Below are 15,718 nucleotides of genomic sequence, written 5' to 3'. Positions count from 1 at the left end.
TGGGTTACAATCACTCACTTTGCTATCAGGCAAGAACATCCAACATGATGCAACACCCTACAAATAGCTGCTAACACAATCCTCATCTGCTACACAGAGATCCTGCCATTCCACACGAGCTAATTTGCAACAATTTGTCTCTGTGCCAAAAAGAAAAAAAAGACAGTAAAAGAATTCTGCTTATTCCAAAATATTCACTGCTTCTTAGGATGCTACTTTAAGGAAACACAGATATAAACCAGAACTGATATCAGGAATATGCAAGCAGTAAATAACACTAAGAGAAACCCTGCCTCAGACTTATGTGTTCATTATATCTTAAAGTAACAACACAAGTCAAAAGACTACTGGTCATCAATGGACTGCAAGGCATATGGATGATGTCCATCAGGGGAAAAAAAGGTGGAAATAAAGAAAGGAAATAATTAAATAAAGGCTGGTCACACGCTAAGCAATAGAATTGTTGATCCTAGAATTCTCCACTCATAACTTCTGTCATTTCTGGAGGTATTGTTAGAGATTGCCACGCTGGAAGATAATGAATGTCAGGTGCAGCTTCCATCTCCAGTCTGATGAGGAGAGATTACCTTGCTGAACCCTACAAGACATCTTTAATCTCCTGATTTAGAATCCATTGTCCACTATCAGTTGTCACTCTCCTGAAGGAATGCAAGAATGCTGCCAAGCACTGAAAAAAAGGCAGCAAAGGGCAGCAATCCAGAGGTGCTCAGCCAACAAAACACTTAAATGTTAGTAAAGAATAAAAAAATTCCATCTCCAGGTTCTTCCATTATTAATTAAACATTTTCTGGTTCCCAAGAAGAAATGCTTGCTTAAACATGTCCTTGAAACCAGACAGATCAACACCATAAAGTTCAAGTCAAAGGGCAGCTTCTCTGGCAGGGGAAAACACTGTGCTTGGCACGAGAGCAGAGCTGAGCACTTCTTCATGGGGTCTGAGTGGACTGGGCACAGGTGGGGCATGTTGGATGCTACAGCCAAGGATGGCAACTAATTTCCTGCTCTTAAACACAGGGTGAATGTTTTGTACCCACTTACAGCCAGGCAAAGGAAAGCCAACACAGAGGGTCAGCACATCCTAGTCTGCCTCTGAGCCACGCTTCCCCTGGCAGCACAGGCAAAACCAGACACGGAGCTGAAGTCACCAAGTCAACAGAAACTGCTACCCATTTCCATGGACTTTTATTCAAGCCTGTGCAGCCACTCATTTGGGATGAAAGGCCTTACAATTCCATTGAAATGGGACTGTAAGTTTGGGACAGGCCCTGTGCTGCCATCACAATTGATGTAATTGTAAGGCTGTGGCAGTGCAGCCCAGGCACTGAGCACAGACGAGCCGATCAATAGCAGAACAGACCCTAAAGCACTTTCCATCCCTCAAAATGGCAGTGATTTGCAAAGCACTGAATGATGAATTCTGTAAGAATAACTGGCTTAAGCGTTAATAAAGTCATAACTATGAAGTCTAACTTTTCTGCTGGGACCAAAAACCATATGACACATCCGGAGTAGGCTGGAAACTAAATCACAGAAGAATCACAACCTCCTGCTTCAGTGGGGTCAGGACTTCATCTTAGGCAGGTCTTTTAATCATTTCAGAGCAAAGAATTCAATGCAAGTCCTTTATATTTCAATCTATTGCCTTCATTACTCAAGTATCCATCCTCCCAAGGACTCTGCGTGTTGACCTCCATGTAAACCCGGAACAAAGCATGTTCCACTTCTTGTTGCATCACTTCACCCAAATGAACACCGAGGACAAGATATTTTCCATTTTATTTGTGGATTTACACCTATCTGACCATTTCTTTCTCCACATATTAACACAAGCCTAACCATTTTCAATGCGAAATTTTTTTCTATTATCAATTCTAACTTTGGGAGAGGTACATTTAGAAGAAAAGAGTAAAGAAAGCTTTCCTGGTTATAATTTTGGTCAATGGAATATAAAGATTATCATTTACTGCAGATGGCAGCTATATAAAAAAATGATGCTGTCGATGTAAAATAAATAAAATAAAGGCTGTATTTTCACATTCTTTTCCCCAATAGCTTTAAAATAAGGTCACTTTGATGCTGCAGGAAATAGCTTGGTTTCAGCCTCCTGTTCTACAGGTTCATACACTGGGCTTCAGTATTTGCATTAAATGAGACTCCATCTTATTTTAGTTACAGAACTTGTCCCCCCCACTTTTGAAACAGTGAAATCTGACACAAAACCTGCTCATACACCAGTTTGCCTGTAATCTTCCTCCACCCCATCTCCCTGGAATATACACATCTTTTCATATACAATCACATTCCACTCACAGTGTACATTCATGAAAAATGACACCAGAAGCTACATTTTACCCTATAAAAGATTAAATCAACACTGTCTTGTATATATTAAGAGTTCCAATCATTATTCAAGAAAAATAAAAAGAGAAAATAATAAGAATTTCTTATGTGTTTGGGTTTTTTTCTCCTCAAAAGCAAACTTCACAGAGAGAATTCTGCTCCTTTTGACTTAAAGGGAACCTATTTCTCAACTGAATTGCTTTCCCTACCTTATTACTTGAAGAGATTACAGTCAGGGCTGTATATTGTAGCAGCCCTATATTTAGAAGCTGGATAACAAACCACATAAATAGCACACTGAATAAAACATTAAGACATAAAAGGAGTTAAATAGAACAAAGAGCTAAAGCTTATTGTGCAGTAACCATGTCTGACCCGTTGAAATACAAAGGACTCATAATTTTAGTTAGCAAAATGCAGAGTTGGGGTTTAAATCAGTGCAGTGGCTTCGTGCTGGAGCCCCTTCCACGGCCTTGCAGGGCCCTCTGGTGGAACTGGGAATCCAGCCCGTGGCTGCCAAACAGCACTGCTAGGAAGAATGTCATTCCAAACCAAAAATAAGAGAACAAGAAAGACTGAGTTTTCTGGTTTTCTGGTTTTCCCTGTTTCCTTGAAAGCAGCAATATTTCTAACACTAAACTTCATTTTTCAGACACACCTGATGCTTGATTGACTGATAACACACCCCACACTGACACCTCATCAAGCTTTTACCTATTCTGGGCTGCTATTCCTCCCTCATTCCCTACCAGAGGCCATGAGGTGTGTACGTCCCAGGGTGTTAGAAGGGTCACTAGGATTGGGGGGGTTATGTATACTTGCTTGCCACTGCCATTTCTAGACCTCTACCTTTTAACCTCTGATAAGCCCATAAATAAAACTGTCTGTGATGCAACAAGGGGAAAACTCCAGGAAACAAAGTTGCTACTTATTCTTCCAGATGGCTAAAAGACCAAGCTATCCCAGTGCACCCACACACCGTGATTTATCCCTGTGATCTGCATCATCCTGCAGCTGCAGTGAGCAAGCAAACCATTCGGGCTATCACTGAACTCTTCACTTGAAATCACAAAGAAAAGGGAAGTGTGAACCAATTTGGCTCTGCTTTAAGCTACAGATGTTCATTAAATATATAGATTCCAGGCATATTAATAATAATGGACTTCTCAAAAATCTAGACCTTTCAACAAGCAGCAGGCAGCTGGAAGCACTTCAGGTGAGCATCACCATGTAAAACAAGCAGCCTCAAAAAAGCCAAGCTGGACTGGTAATTCATGGTAGAAACTGCTCAGCTGGCAGTACCAACTGATGTTCTGCAAGTCCAGCCTCCACGTGAGCTGACCTGACAAAGTGTCTTTTCAATGCTTCTTCATTTGTGGATTTTGACTTACAGCAGTGAGGTGGAAACAAATGTTTTCTGCTACTAAATGTATGTTGCTTCCTCCAGCACAGTATAGAATTGATCATTATATTGGTATTAGGTAGTCCAGGAGCCTGAAATACTGCCCAAAAGCTATAGTAAGGTTGGTGCTTATGCTTCCCTTGGCTATTGTTAGTGCAAAAGAAAAACTCTTCAGAAAAGCAATTCAGAGCAACAAAGTCAGACGAACATTCTGACTTGTCTTCTCCACACAGATGTACAGGGAGGGTGCTGGAATAATCTGCATAACCAGCATCTTCAACGATCCAATGGTAATGAGAAGGAACATTTCTTCCCTACCTTTTGCCTGGTTAACTCTGCCAGTCAAAGCAATTCCAATTAAAAATAGGCTGCATCCTCCAAGCCGGACTTGAGATCCAAACTTCTGCAAAGCAATGGCAGGATTGCCTTGGCAGGATTGAACAGTCTCTTTCTCCCCTACCAGTCATTTGATGGTGGTGAATATTTCACAGAACAAAAGAAAGAACCAGGTCTGCCTTACACTTTATCACAGTGAAGAGGCCTCCTTTGTCAAAGAGATTGCTCAGTGGTGTTCTCTCCCACTTCTCAGAAACAAGATGGTTATTGGGTCCTTAAGATCTAGTCTCTGTTCCTGCCTGAATATTGCAGATACAGCTGTAGAATGTTATTCTTTCAGGCACCATCTAACATGACCCAAGTCAATAATTGCCTTTTATCGGATTAGGCTCCTTAAAAATGGTAGTATTTTGAAAAGAAAAAGTCAATCTTTATTTTCATCTTAAATTCTGTTGTCTGCTCTTAGTTAATACAGTTTCTTGGCCGTAGTGAGTACGCATTTGATTCAAAGGCACTGATGGTGTCAAGCACATCACTTGAGACACACTCATTACCAGGAGCAGGCACAACATGTTCTTAAAAACCAGCTCCCCCTAAAGTATCCCAGGCTCAGCACCTCCTGCCTCATAAGCAGCATCCCACCTCAGCATGTACCTGTCAGGTTACAGCTGCTTGATCCAAGGGACACCAGACAAAGCATTTGTCAAACCCAAAGCTTGAATTCATCCCTCTTATGTGCTTCAGGACCTTTTACTTTGAAAAGTGTTAATGCTGCCTGTTGACTGCAAAAATTTTATCTCGATTGCCATCCAAGAACATGCTAATTTTATTAAACAAATGAGGCTAATTATTTGCTTTCCACAAAACAGGCTGTCCTGAAAGATCTGAATTATTTGTTTTCCTGACAAACAAGGGCACGTCTTGCTCAAACAACAGATTCCAGCACAGATTTGATCATATGTTAGAAGGTCTATTTAGGTGTTGTGTCAAACAGCAAAGATAAGGTGAGGCTGGGAAACACTGGCCCCTTGAGGAGAACTCCTCAAGCCCTCTAAATGTTCTGTGGTACCAAGTGTCAGACATAGAGAGCTGGAGAATCAAAAATGGGATGACTGTTTCATCTACCACATGGAACCCTAAAGGGATGGGGGATGGCACGAGGGAAACTCACATCTGGGGAAGAACAAGACACCATAGTCTAAAAAGGTGCATGATGGCTCCAGCTTCAAGGGTGCCCATTTGAAAAATAACTCCACAATCAGACCAAACTAGTCATGAAGAGCAGAACGTTTCTTTAGCCTCCCAGAGAAATCACAGTGCATGAATCTGCTTAACAGTCGAGCAGCCTGACTGTGTTTTATGGAACCTCTGATACGGTGGAAAGAATTCCTGGTGTCAACTATAGGTAGGCAGTCAAGCATTCTGAAAAAATATTGTCATAATTTACATAATATATAATAAGTGTTCATCATATGGGGGCCTCTGGTGGTCTAGTGGTTAGAGTGCCTGACTCTCACCACTGCGACCCGGGTTCGATTCCCGGCCCCCTGGGCAGGTGGAGCTCGTCAGCCTTGGTAGGCAATCCACCTAAGAGAAGGTCACTCTAAACAAACCTACATCCTGGGGACCTCACTGCCACTGTCCAAGCTTTGCTCGGCCCCGGCAGATGAACCTCAGGACTAAAGGGTGGGCTCAGTTCAGCGCACGCTGTGTTTCACCTAAAAAATCCACTGCGCAGGCTGGAAGGGTTAATGACCTTTCCCAAAATCTTCGCTCACGAAGACTGGCCATTATTTATATGAGCCCACAACACAAAATCACTAGCGCCCTATTATGGGTATTTCCTTTAGTTACAAATGCAAAGTGCATTTTGAAAAGACAAAAATATCATTCCCTCTGACAAGACTCTTCCCTAAATGACAAAAGCTGCAGAAGGCTGTTCTCCAGGCTTTTCTGTGTAGTCAGCTCTGAAATGCTTTGCTAAGCAGCAGTTGTTTACAGGAAAGGTCAAGAGGGCCTAATTAACTTGTCACTGTGCATAAACCCCCTTCCTCATTGAAGTGATTGAACTAGTTTCCATAAAAGATCCCTGCAAAGCAGTAATACGGATCCTCCTCCAACACTGCGTTCACTGGAATCACTCTTTGGGCTTTTGCTACAACATTCCAGTTATTCTCCATAGTCTGTGATTGCATTTTATAGCAAACACATACGAGTGCTGCACAGCACCTGGGAGCACAGAGCTGGTGATGGGGTGAGGCAAGGAGGTGGTTTTCGTAGCTCTCAGAGACACCCACTGCTGATGGGCTCTGAGCACATAGATACAGACAGAGCATCTCTGTGCAGGACAGTCAGCCCTGCTTGCCAGGACTGAAGACATTTTGGAGAGCACGTGAGGAGCCTTCAGCTCCCACCTAGATGACCACTTGAAGCAGCCAGGAAAGAGATCAATAGTTTGTCTCATCTGGAGGATGGAGCCTTAATAAATGTATCCCCACTTCCTAGTGCTGAGCTGGAGTGGATGCTAACATTAGACCTGGAACCACAAGAGTCTGGCTCAGAGCTAAGAACGTTACATATGGACTCTAGGACTAATTTAAGAATAAGACTACATCACAAACAGCAACACTTGCTGAAGTCCCCAAGCCACCATGAAGGTGACTATGGTGCTGAGAATACAAGCATCATCATGGTGTTGCAGTCAGGCTTTTGGCCTCTCCTGAGAAGTGGTGCTCAAAGAGGTATTTTGTTAATTTATCTCTCTCCTGGGATCAAAGGTGACACAATCTTAGCACAGTTATTTTATTTAGGACTTGCACAGACACCTTTTCATTGGCACAGGTACATCTCTCTCTCTTTCTGCTTTCAAGCTGATGTGTCTGCATGATCCTAACAGATGTGGCTCCAGAGATTCAGTCTGATATCTCTCCACGAAGCCAACCCAGCTTTCTGAGCTATTTCAGTCACTTGTAATGTGATAACACATTGTTCCTCATAGATAATTCCCTACTACAATAGTACATCCCCTTAAATGCAAGATCTTTCTGGTTGCCTCACTATACAAGTTAGGAAAAGAAGGAGCACATCACAAGCTAGTCTAAAGCACTGTTCAGAATTTGTGTTACTCAGTGAAAGAACTGACTAAGATAAGTCTGAAGGCTTTGATCTATTGCCCACCAAAGCCAATGACACCGCTGTAAAGTCAGTTGATAACGACAGGATTAAGAGGGAGAAGATAAAGATACATTTCAAAATGTCTTCAGAAACGGATAAAGCAAAATGACACAAACAAATCCCAATACAGATAAAGCAAAATGACACAAACAAATCCCAAAGTCCTAGCAGTCATGAAGTCACTCAAAAAAAACCTGTCTGGTGAGCTTCAGTACATAAAATTACTAGAGAAAAACCACGAAAATTTACAATAACTCATTTTTTTCTTGGTGTTATATTTTTAACCTATTGCACTGATTATAACATGCTGTCAACAGCCTCATCAATTATCCATTGCTAAAAAGTGGACTCTAGCATGCTGCAAGTGGTATTAATTGGTCTCAGTAGCACATAATGAGTTTAAAAGCTCCTACCTGTGTGCCCCCGGGGATGGTGGCTAGAGGCGGACAACAATTTACAGCAGACCATTAACACATAGACCAGAAAGAGCCACTCAGAGAGAAGCATTGATTTGGCACAGAATCTCATCCTGGAGGCAGAAAAGGAAGCAGTTGAGTGAAAGAACAATGTATGTAGGGAATAACATAAAAATGATGTGGGGAAGGAAAGCTGAGACGATGCTGAAGGTTAACCAATATGGCTTATTACAAGACAACAGTGACAAAATCACATTCATGGCTTAGTTGGCATCAGTTATTTGTTAATAATGTTTCATAATTAGAAGCAAAACAATGTCTATCACACATCACATTACCCACAAACACGTATTTATAATAACACATTATGAGCGCAATACATTTCTATGAATCTGAGATAAAGGGTGGGTTGTTTTTTATTAAGATCCCTCCACACTTAAATGTAAATATTCATATTTATAAGCTGCGTTACTGTTTTTAAACTGCACTTGCCCCAATCATAGAAAAAAAAATGTCATTTTTACTCAGCACTTCTCAGGACACATTTGTTAAAGGTACCAGCTCCCGTGTAGCCATGTGCAGGAACTGGCTGGGCCTCCCAGTCACACAACATCTGTGAGCTTTCCTTTCCAGTAGGTTTGTTGAGGGTTAAACACTCATGAAACCAGCACCTCAGGCAAATATGCAAGGACTCACTTCTCTGCCAGGGTGTTAAAAACCGCATTTCAGAAAACACTTGTTCTAAGGAAAGTGCATGTTGTTAGTCTTAGTGTTAGACCTAAGATCACAAATCCTCAGTAATTTTTCGGCAAATATCTACAATTAAATCCCTCAATAGCTTATGTTTTGCCATTCATCATATAGAAAGGGAATCTAATCATCTTCTTAAACTCAGTTATGATGATTTATTACTTGTGTGATACACAAACAGGCATTATGTAGTTGAACCCTTAGATACCACGTTTCACACTTTCAGCAAATTCTGTAAGCAGGAATACATCAAATTAATTAAAGGCAATTTATAGATTTGCATAAATTGAACTAAATACTGCTTTCATAGCAGTGATGTTAGTGTGCAGGGAATCAACACACTGGGATTTCGACAAGCCTATCACAAGCATATTTATTTGCACCAAAAACTCCTTTGGGAACTTCTTCCCCCTGTGGATTCCAGTTCCGATTCTTCCAAGTATGTACCAAATAATTTGTTTATCTGTTTATCTTTAAAAATGTCTGAGACTATTCAGTTAACCCAATATTCAAGTGTTGAATATAGAGATAGTAAAAAAAAAAAAAAAAGGAAAAAAGAAACAATTCATGCCTTAGACAGCTCTACTGTCACAGCCAGGTGAAGCACTTGGTTGTTGTTTAAGTCTGATAAACATCTACAAACAAAACCAAAGCAGAGGCCATGTTTCCTCATTTAGTAGTGCTTGCATAAGTTTCACTTTCACACTTCGTAAAACAATATTGTACAATATTGTTCTCTTACTGTGAATTTTAACAAAGCCCAAACAAATCACAAAAGCACTTACTAATATCAAAAATTAAGAGACAAAAAGTCTGCTGCACGTAAACATATCTTAGCAATAAATACTGTTTTACACATTGGTGCAAACCCCAGCATCTTCAGCTGTCCTGATAGACTTTACTCCAGCCTACAAACTTCTTTTAAAAATTACACAACTAGCGTTAATAAAGAGCTCGCCATTCCTACAAATCTCAGAAAGCAAAGATTACATGTAAAGAATCCACACTTTAAGGACTGATTTGACAATGTGGTACCTTTTTTGGCTTTAAGAAGGTGCTCTATCTCAAGCCCAGTGTTGCCACCCTGAATGCAAATGAACCAGTACAGGAAGGAACACACTGAGGATCTTTTACAGCTCAGAAAATAAAGACATCACTAGTCCTTGCCTACCCTGTGAGTGCCCTCTTATGGAGCACTCCCAGGCTAATTCAGAGCAGCTGAACCTAATTCACCTCTTGCATCCAGCTGAACCACATAATGCCACTGCAGCTAATGGGATTGAGTCACTGTGAAAACAGCATAAATGTTATTATTACTGGTGATCCAATATTAGCTTAAGAAAACTGCCTAGTAAGTTCTGAAATCAATGTACCATTTCTTTCCCAGGTAACTGAACCTCATTTTCTTGAGGAGAGAGGTGAATTTAATCTTAGTTTTCTTGCTCTCTCCATGAGAAACATACATGAGCTTGCAGCTCATGCACCAGTTATCACTAAATAGGATGTCATCATCTGCTCATCCTGCAATCCCATCTGTCTGTTGCTCTAAATGCAAACACTGGAATCTGATCCAAATAGCAGAGACTCCAGCTCTGGTTTCACTCTGTGGTATCATAACAAAGGCAGGAACTTTCCTACAGATTTCCTGAGGTGTGACTGAAAGCAGGATTTAACCCAGGGAATTAAATACCACATATCAGGCACTTTGAACGTGCCATTACTGGTAGGAGTTAATGGAAGGGACAGGTATTTAGTCTCAAATCATGCACTGTGTGCTTATCAGCTGCTATTTCAGCAATTAAGTGAACCCAGGTGTTCCCACTGTTCCCACTGCAGGAGCGAAACTGGTCTCAGTAGAAATGGTCGTGTGCTGAAATAATTTCAAAAGCTTTCCCAGATCATGAAGCCATGCTGTGATGTTAGACAGGGAATGTGAAACCAGGGTTCATCAGGGTAACAGGGTAACCTTACCCCTTTGCAACAATATTCAAGTCCAGGAATAAGTGTATCACTACCAAGCATCAACTTCGTTATATCCAAACTGAAAGGCTGCTAAAAGCATCCAGTACCATTCAAATGATACATTTTCAGACTTTGGTCTGCCTTGCAGGTAGACAGGACTCAAGTTCTCAGCCTGATAATGTAAAGAAATACAAGAAGATCTTTGAAAAGGCAGGAGAAAAATGAAAATTGGCAGACAGATGCAGCAAGGGGTGCTGAGCCCTTCAGCGTCAGTGGGCTGCTGCTTCCAGAAATGTCAAGCCTTCATTCTCTATTGGATTCAAGTGGATATTGTTGCTCACCAGAACAGCAAATCTTCAGTGTCATTTGAAAGATAAAAAGTGCTCTTACCTTGGGGACTTTGCAAGAATTTTGTTCCAGTCAAACACAATTATTTCAGTGTGTTTTTCATAGTTATTCCAGATTCCCATTTGCGGCAGCAAATAAGACTTTCTGCATCTCAGAATTTTTCTTTCACTTTGGGGACCTAGAAAGAAAGTCATATTACACTGCAATTAACGTCTGGAGTGGTGCTGTAAAATACATCTCCGTAACCAAAATCATTGTTTCACAGTGCCATCTACAGTGCAATCCAGGGCAGAAGACAGCAGTTGTATTGCTCTATTCTTTCTAAGAACACAGAGAAATTGTGGTAAGGCAGCTCTGAATTATCACTGCATTAACTAAAGGCAGAGTTCACTGTACTAGGAATCACAAACAGAACATGCAGCTTGCTGGGGCTTTATAACCATGTGCCCTCTTGCCACCCAAATGCTCTGAAAGCTGTAAGGTCTAAGACTCCACCATAGTGCAAACACATTTCCACATGATTACATGAAGCCTCTAACAGTATGAACCAGAGATTATTAGAGAAAGGGGAAAAAAATCTTTCATTGTCTTCATAAAGGTTTGGCCAAGGCCCTGGAGTGTGGCTGCCTCAGGAGCAGAGGGTCACATCCACAGGAGCGTGTCTGTGTGATCAATGCACTGCTGCACCCTCTGACACTTCTGTCTCCCCTTCCTTCCAGCATCACCTCTCACACCCAGCCCACATGTACCCAGAAGTTACCCTTTGAAATCATTACATGGAGACCCTTGTGCAGCAGTACTGACACACATTCCACAGAATAACCAGCTCAAACACTCCCTTTTATAGACATTTGAGTCTCTTTGCTTTTGTTGTTTATATTTGTTCTCTCACTTCTATCCCTGGGCGCAACTTGACCTTCTGCTATAGAAAGCACGACACAGTGCAATTTGTGAGAGCAATAATAATGTGGTCTTCACTACGGAGAGGTGACAATAACCTTTTCTCATCTTCTCCACCACTCTTTTCATTTCACTCTTCTTTTGATCAATTAGAAATTTGCTTTTAAGAAACACAAAATTACACCACCACATCGGAGGCCAAAGCATCTCTAGGGTCATAAAAGCATGTAGGCAGACACCTCTCAGAAGCCCGTGGCTCAACACACTCATAGAATCACAGAATGCTTTGGGATGGAAGGGAGTTTAAAGATCACCTCATTCCAACCCCCTGCCATGGGCAGGGACACCTTCCACTAGACCAGGTTGCTCAAAGCTCCATCCAGCCTGGCCCTAACAGCTCCTTTTTGTTCAGAATGCCATGAGAAAATAGAGTAATTGCTGGCATTAAAGAGGTGCCAGGACAGCAAACTATAATTAATCACATTTTACTCTCTCTTTGCTTTCCAATGTGGAGTTTCAGAGTGAGCCAAAATCACAACACAACAGTTGTAATTAAAACAAAATGTGGACAAAGAGATGCCTTAAGACAAAGCACTATCATCCTGCATTAGTCCTTTCTTCCACAAATACACATAAAATAAAAAATAAAAATAAAAAAAGTGTGTCTCAAAAGGCCTATTGAGAAGAACAAACAAAGAGGCTTTTCAATATAGCATTGACTGACTGAAATGGTTATGTGGCACATTTTTACCCATTTCATAATAGGACAGGTAGATAAATATATTCTTACAATGCTCTTGCAGAAATCAATACTGCAATACACTAACCTGGGTTTTAGTGCTTATCTGTTCCATAATTTTTATTAGAGAGGAAAATAAAACCCTGTGTAGATGCACCTACAGGTAAACACTTACATTGCTGTAACCTGTTCTGTAAACACATGTTAAACACTTGTAAAAGACAAGGAAATATTGATTATTCCAACTCATTCTAATTAAATGGAAGCAGCAAAAGTGACAGATGATACAGCCACCAGCATATCTTGAGGCTTTCTGATGCCTTCCAGGCAGAGATATTTCTTTTAAAAATAGGGTTGTTTGAGGGGAGATTAAGGCAAACTCCTGAAACCAGCGTCAGGTGGTTTATGTCAATAAAGGAGACAGATCAGAACAGAAGCAAGAGCCTCACTTGGTTAATAAGGGTAAAAGAAATTCCAGGTTTTTCATGGCAAAGCCATGTTTTCTGTGTGTTTTGTGAACAGTGGGTTTGCTGCTGGTCTCTACCTCGTCTTAGGGCACTGCATTACTTTGGAAAGCAGAGCTGTTCATTTGATTTTATACAATGACTAGTCAGTGGGCAACTGAATCCCATCTCCATCTCCACTAAATACATAGAAAAGAAGGAAGAGGGAATTGGAGAGGGGAAGGGCTCTCAGTATTTACACCTAGGCTGGCCATGAACAGCTCCTGCTTTGCACATGAGTCACCCCGGAGGCTACACAACTCCCCTGTGTCAGTATTTAGGGCATCCACATGCCCAAAACAAAGACTATGGCTTCTGGGATCTGAAAGGAATTGCCATGCTCCGATCTGATGCGCCTCAGTCTCAGCACAGTCTGTTCTCTGTGCCTCTGCACTTCAGTAAAATCAGTATAAACAGCATTTCCCTATGCCAGAGAAGTGTTTCAAGAACAGAAACAATAAAGGTTTAAAGTTATTTGAAAACTGTATGGGTGCTGTATAATTCCTTTGACAGTAGGAATAAGATAGGGTTTTAAATTAGGTGCATTTCCTACCAATATTTACATGTTGTAAAATGCTTCTTAAGGCTACTTTCTGTAAAGAATAAATTACCAAACCATTTTATGCAATCTTTCATAATAAGCTATTAAATAATTTAGAAAACCTTCTTCCATTAAATATTTAAAAGGCTTTAATTTCTCCATTCTCAGTAATTCCTCACTTATAATACAACAGTGCATCCCTCAAAAGACTCCTCTTCTCTGTAAAGCAATGGGTGAGAGAGGAAAGCAGTTTGGGGGCCATGTACTGTACAGGGGGATTTGCCTGCCTGAGCTTAACCCCACTGTCAGCCTGGGATTATCCCTGGGATGCAGGATGGTTATCCCGGGATGCAGGACCGTTATCCCGGTTCCAGGACGGTTATCCCGGTTCCAGGACCGTTATCCTGGTTCCAGGATCGCTATCCCGGTTCCAGGACGGTTATCCTGGTTCCAGGACGGTTATCCCGGTTCCAGGGCCGTTATCCCGGTTCCAGGACGATTATCCCGGTTCCAGGACGGTTATCCCGGTTCCAGGACGATTATCCCGGTTCCAGGACCGTTATCCCGGTTCCAGGACCGTTATCCCTGTTCCAGGGCCGTTATCCCTGTTCCAGGGCCGTTATCCCGGTTCCAGGGCCGTTATCCCTGTTCCAGGGCCGTTATCCCGGTTCCATCACCGTTATCCCAGTTCCAGGACCGTTATCCCGGTTCCATCCAAACGGATTCTCTCCACCGGCGGGGCGATGCTGCCCCCTGGCGGCCGCTCGCCGCCCCAGCGGCTCCCGCACAGCCCCGGCCCCGCCCGGCCATGAATAATTTAAATCGGAGCTATTAAACGCTTCCAGCTCTTGTCAGTACTCGGAAATCTCATTAAATCCCGTCCGCACAGCCGCTCCGCCGAACCCCGCTCATTGTTCCCCGCCGGAGCCGCCCCGGTCCCCAGGGATGCTCTCCCCGCCCGCCCCGGGGCCGCTCGGCAGCGCTTCCCTCCGCCGGCACGGGCTGTCCGTGACAATTAGGGCTCCTCATTAATCACATTAACACGTCGCTGTCACAGGTTCCCTCCGCTCAGTCTCCCCTCGGGGTCTGGGCACCGCAGGGAAGTGCTCACGGGCACGGCTCCTCGCAGGTCTCCTCTGGGAGCCTCGTCAGTCCCCAGGAATGGGCTGATACAGGGAAAGGATGCGTCTGGGACTCCAAATTCAGTCACTCGACCCTCACCCAGAAAGCTCTGCATCAGGCCACGTAAACTCAGCTTGATCTGATGGCTTCAAGTGTCACTAAATCCACCTCAGCCAAGTTATTCCAAGAGTTAATTAACCTTGCTTTAAACACTGCACCTTCCAGCTTGTACCTCCTGATATATTCCTGTTGTTTTCCCAGCTGGCACATCCCACAGGGACATGTCAGGTTTTAAAGGCCTCAGTTCTGCCAGTCCTTACACCAAATAAGGGTTACACTGGGTGGGAAGGCACTGTGCAAACTGAGGAAGGACACAGAGTTATCCATGTAGTAGGATCACAGGATCATAGAATGATTTGGATTGGAAGGGACCTTAAAGTTCATCTTATTCCAACGCCCTGCCATGGGCAGGGACACCTTCCACTTAGACCAGGTTGCTCCAAGCCCTGTCCAACCTGGCCTTGGACACTTCCAGGGATGGGGCAGCCACAGCTTCTCTGGGCAACCTGTGCCAGGGCCTCACCACCCTCACAATAAAGAGCTTTTTCCTAATATCTAGTCTAAACCTACTTTCTTTTACTTTTAATCCATTCCTCCTTGTCCTGTCATTACAAGTCCTTGTAAAAAGTCCCTCTCCATCTTTCTTGTAAGCTCCCTTCAAGTACTGCAAGGTAGTACAAGACCAATCTCAGTGCAAGAAAGTGAAATTCTTTGGGCCCAGTTCCTCGACCCTTTTACTCCCAGAGTCAACATCTACTTTTCTGCTTCTCTGCAGGTATCTCTGAGGGAGGGAGGCCCTGTCACATCGAGCTCCACACAGCAAACTGAAGTGAGAATGCTCTTTCGACAGCATGAAAATCAGCTAAGCAAGCTGGCAGCAAGCTGCAAGTGTGCGTCCTTGCTTTTGAGAAAGCCAGGCAGGTATCCTAAAAACCATGGGGGAACTGCAGCAATGCCCAGTACCTCTCAGATCCCAGCACACTCCCAACACACTTCATGTGCAACTTTTGAACACCACATTCCATTTAGACATCACTTTCTGCTGGTGGCAGCTCAGTCTGTCACCACTAGTTGGCCCTTTCCACAGGAATATTTCAAAATCTC

General features: G+C 42.7%; 1 protein-coding gene across 8 annotated transcripts in view; it reads right to left on the bottom strand.

The window, feature by feature from the left end:
• Positions 1 to 15,718, bottom strand: part of TAFA4 (TAFA chemokine like family member 4) — a 78,100-nt gene that overhangs the window by 36,250 nt on the left and 26,132 nt on the right. For 7 of the 8 annotated variants that reach the window (XM_064667222.1, XM_064667223.1, XM_064667227.1 and 4 more), the window contains exons 2-3: positions 10,792 to 10,927; positions 7,687 to 7,802 (exon numbers count right to left, since the gene is read on the bottom strand). In XM_064667222.1, coding sequence (XP_064523292.1) covers positions 7,687 to 7,802; positions 10,792 to 10,871 — 196 coding nt within the window. In that variant the 5' untranslated portion in view covers positions 10,872 to 10,927. Of the gene's footprint in view, positions 1 to 7,686; positions 7,803 to 10,410; positions 10,555 to 10,791; positions 10,928 to 15,718 lie in introns of those variants that run through there. The other variant, XM_064667226.1, reaches the window with a different exon arrangement.

The sequence above is a fragment of the Pseudopipra pipra genome, chromosome 11 (assembly GCF_036250125.1).
Source record: "Pseudopipra pipra isolate bDixPip1 chromosome 11, bDixPip1.hap1, whole genome shotgun sequence".
Taxonomy (NCBI): Eukaryota; Metazoa; Chordata; class Aves; order Passeriformes; family Pipridae; genus Pseudopipra; species Pseudopipra pipra.
This window is presented reverse-complemented; position numbering and strand designations above follow the sequence as displayed.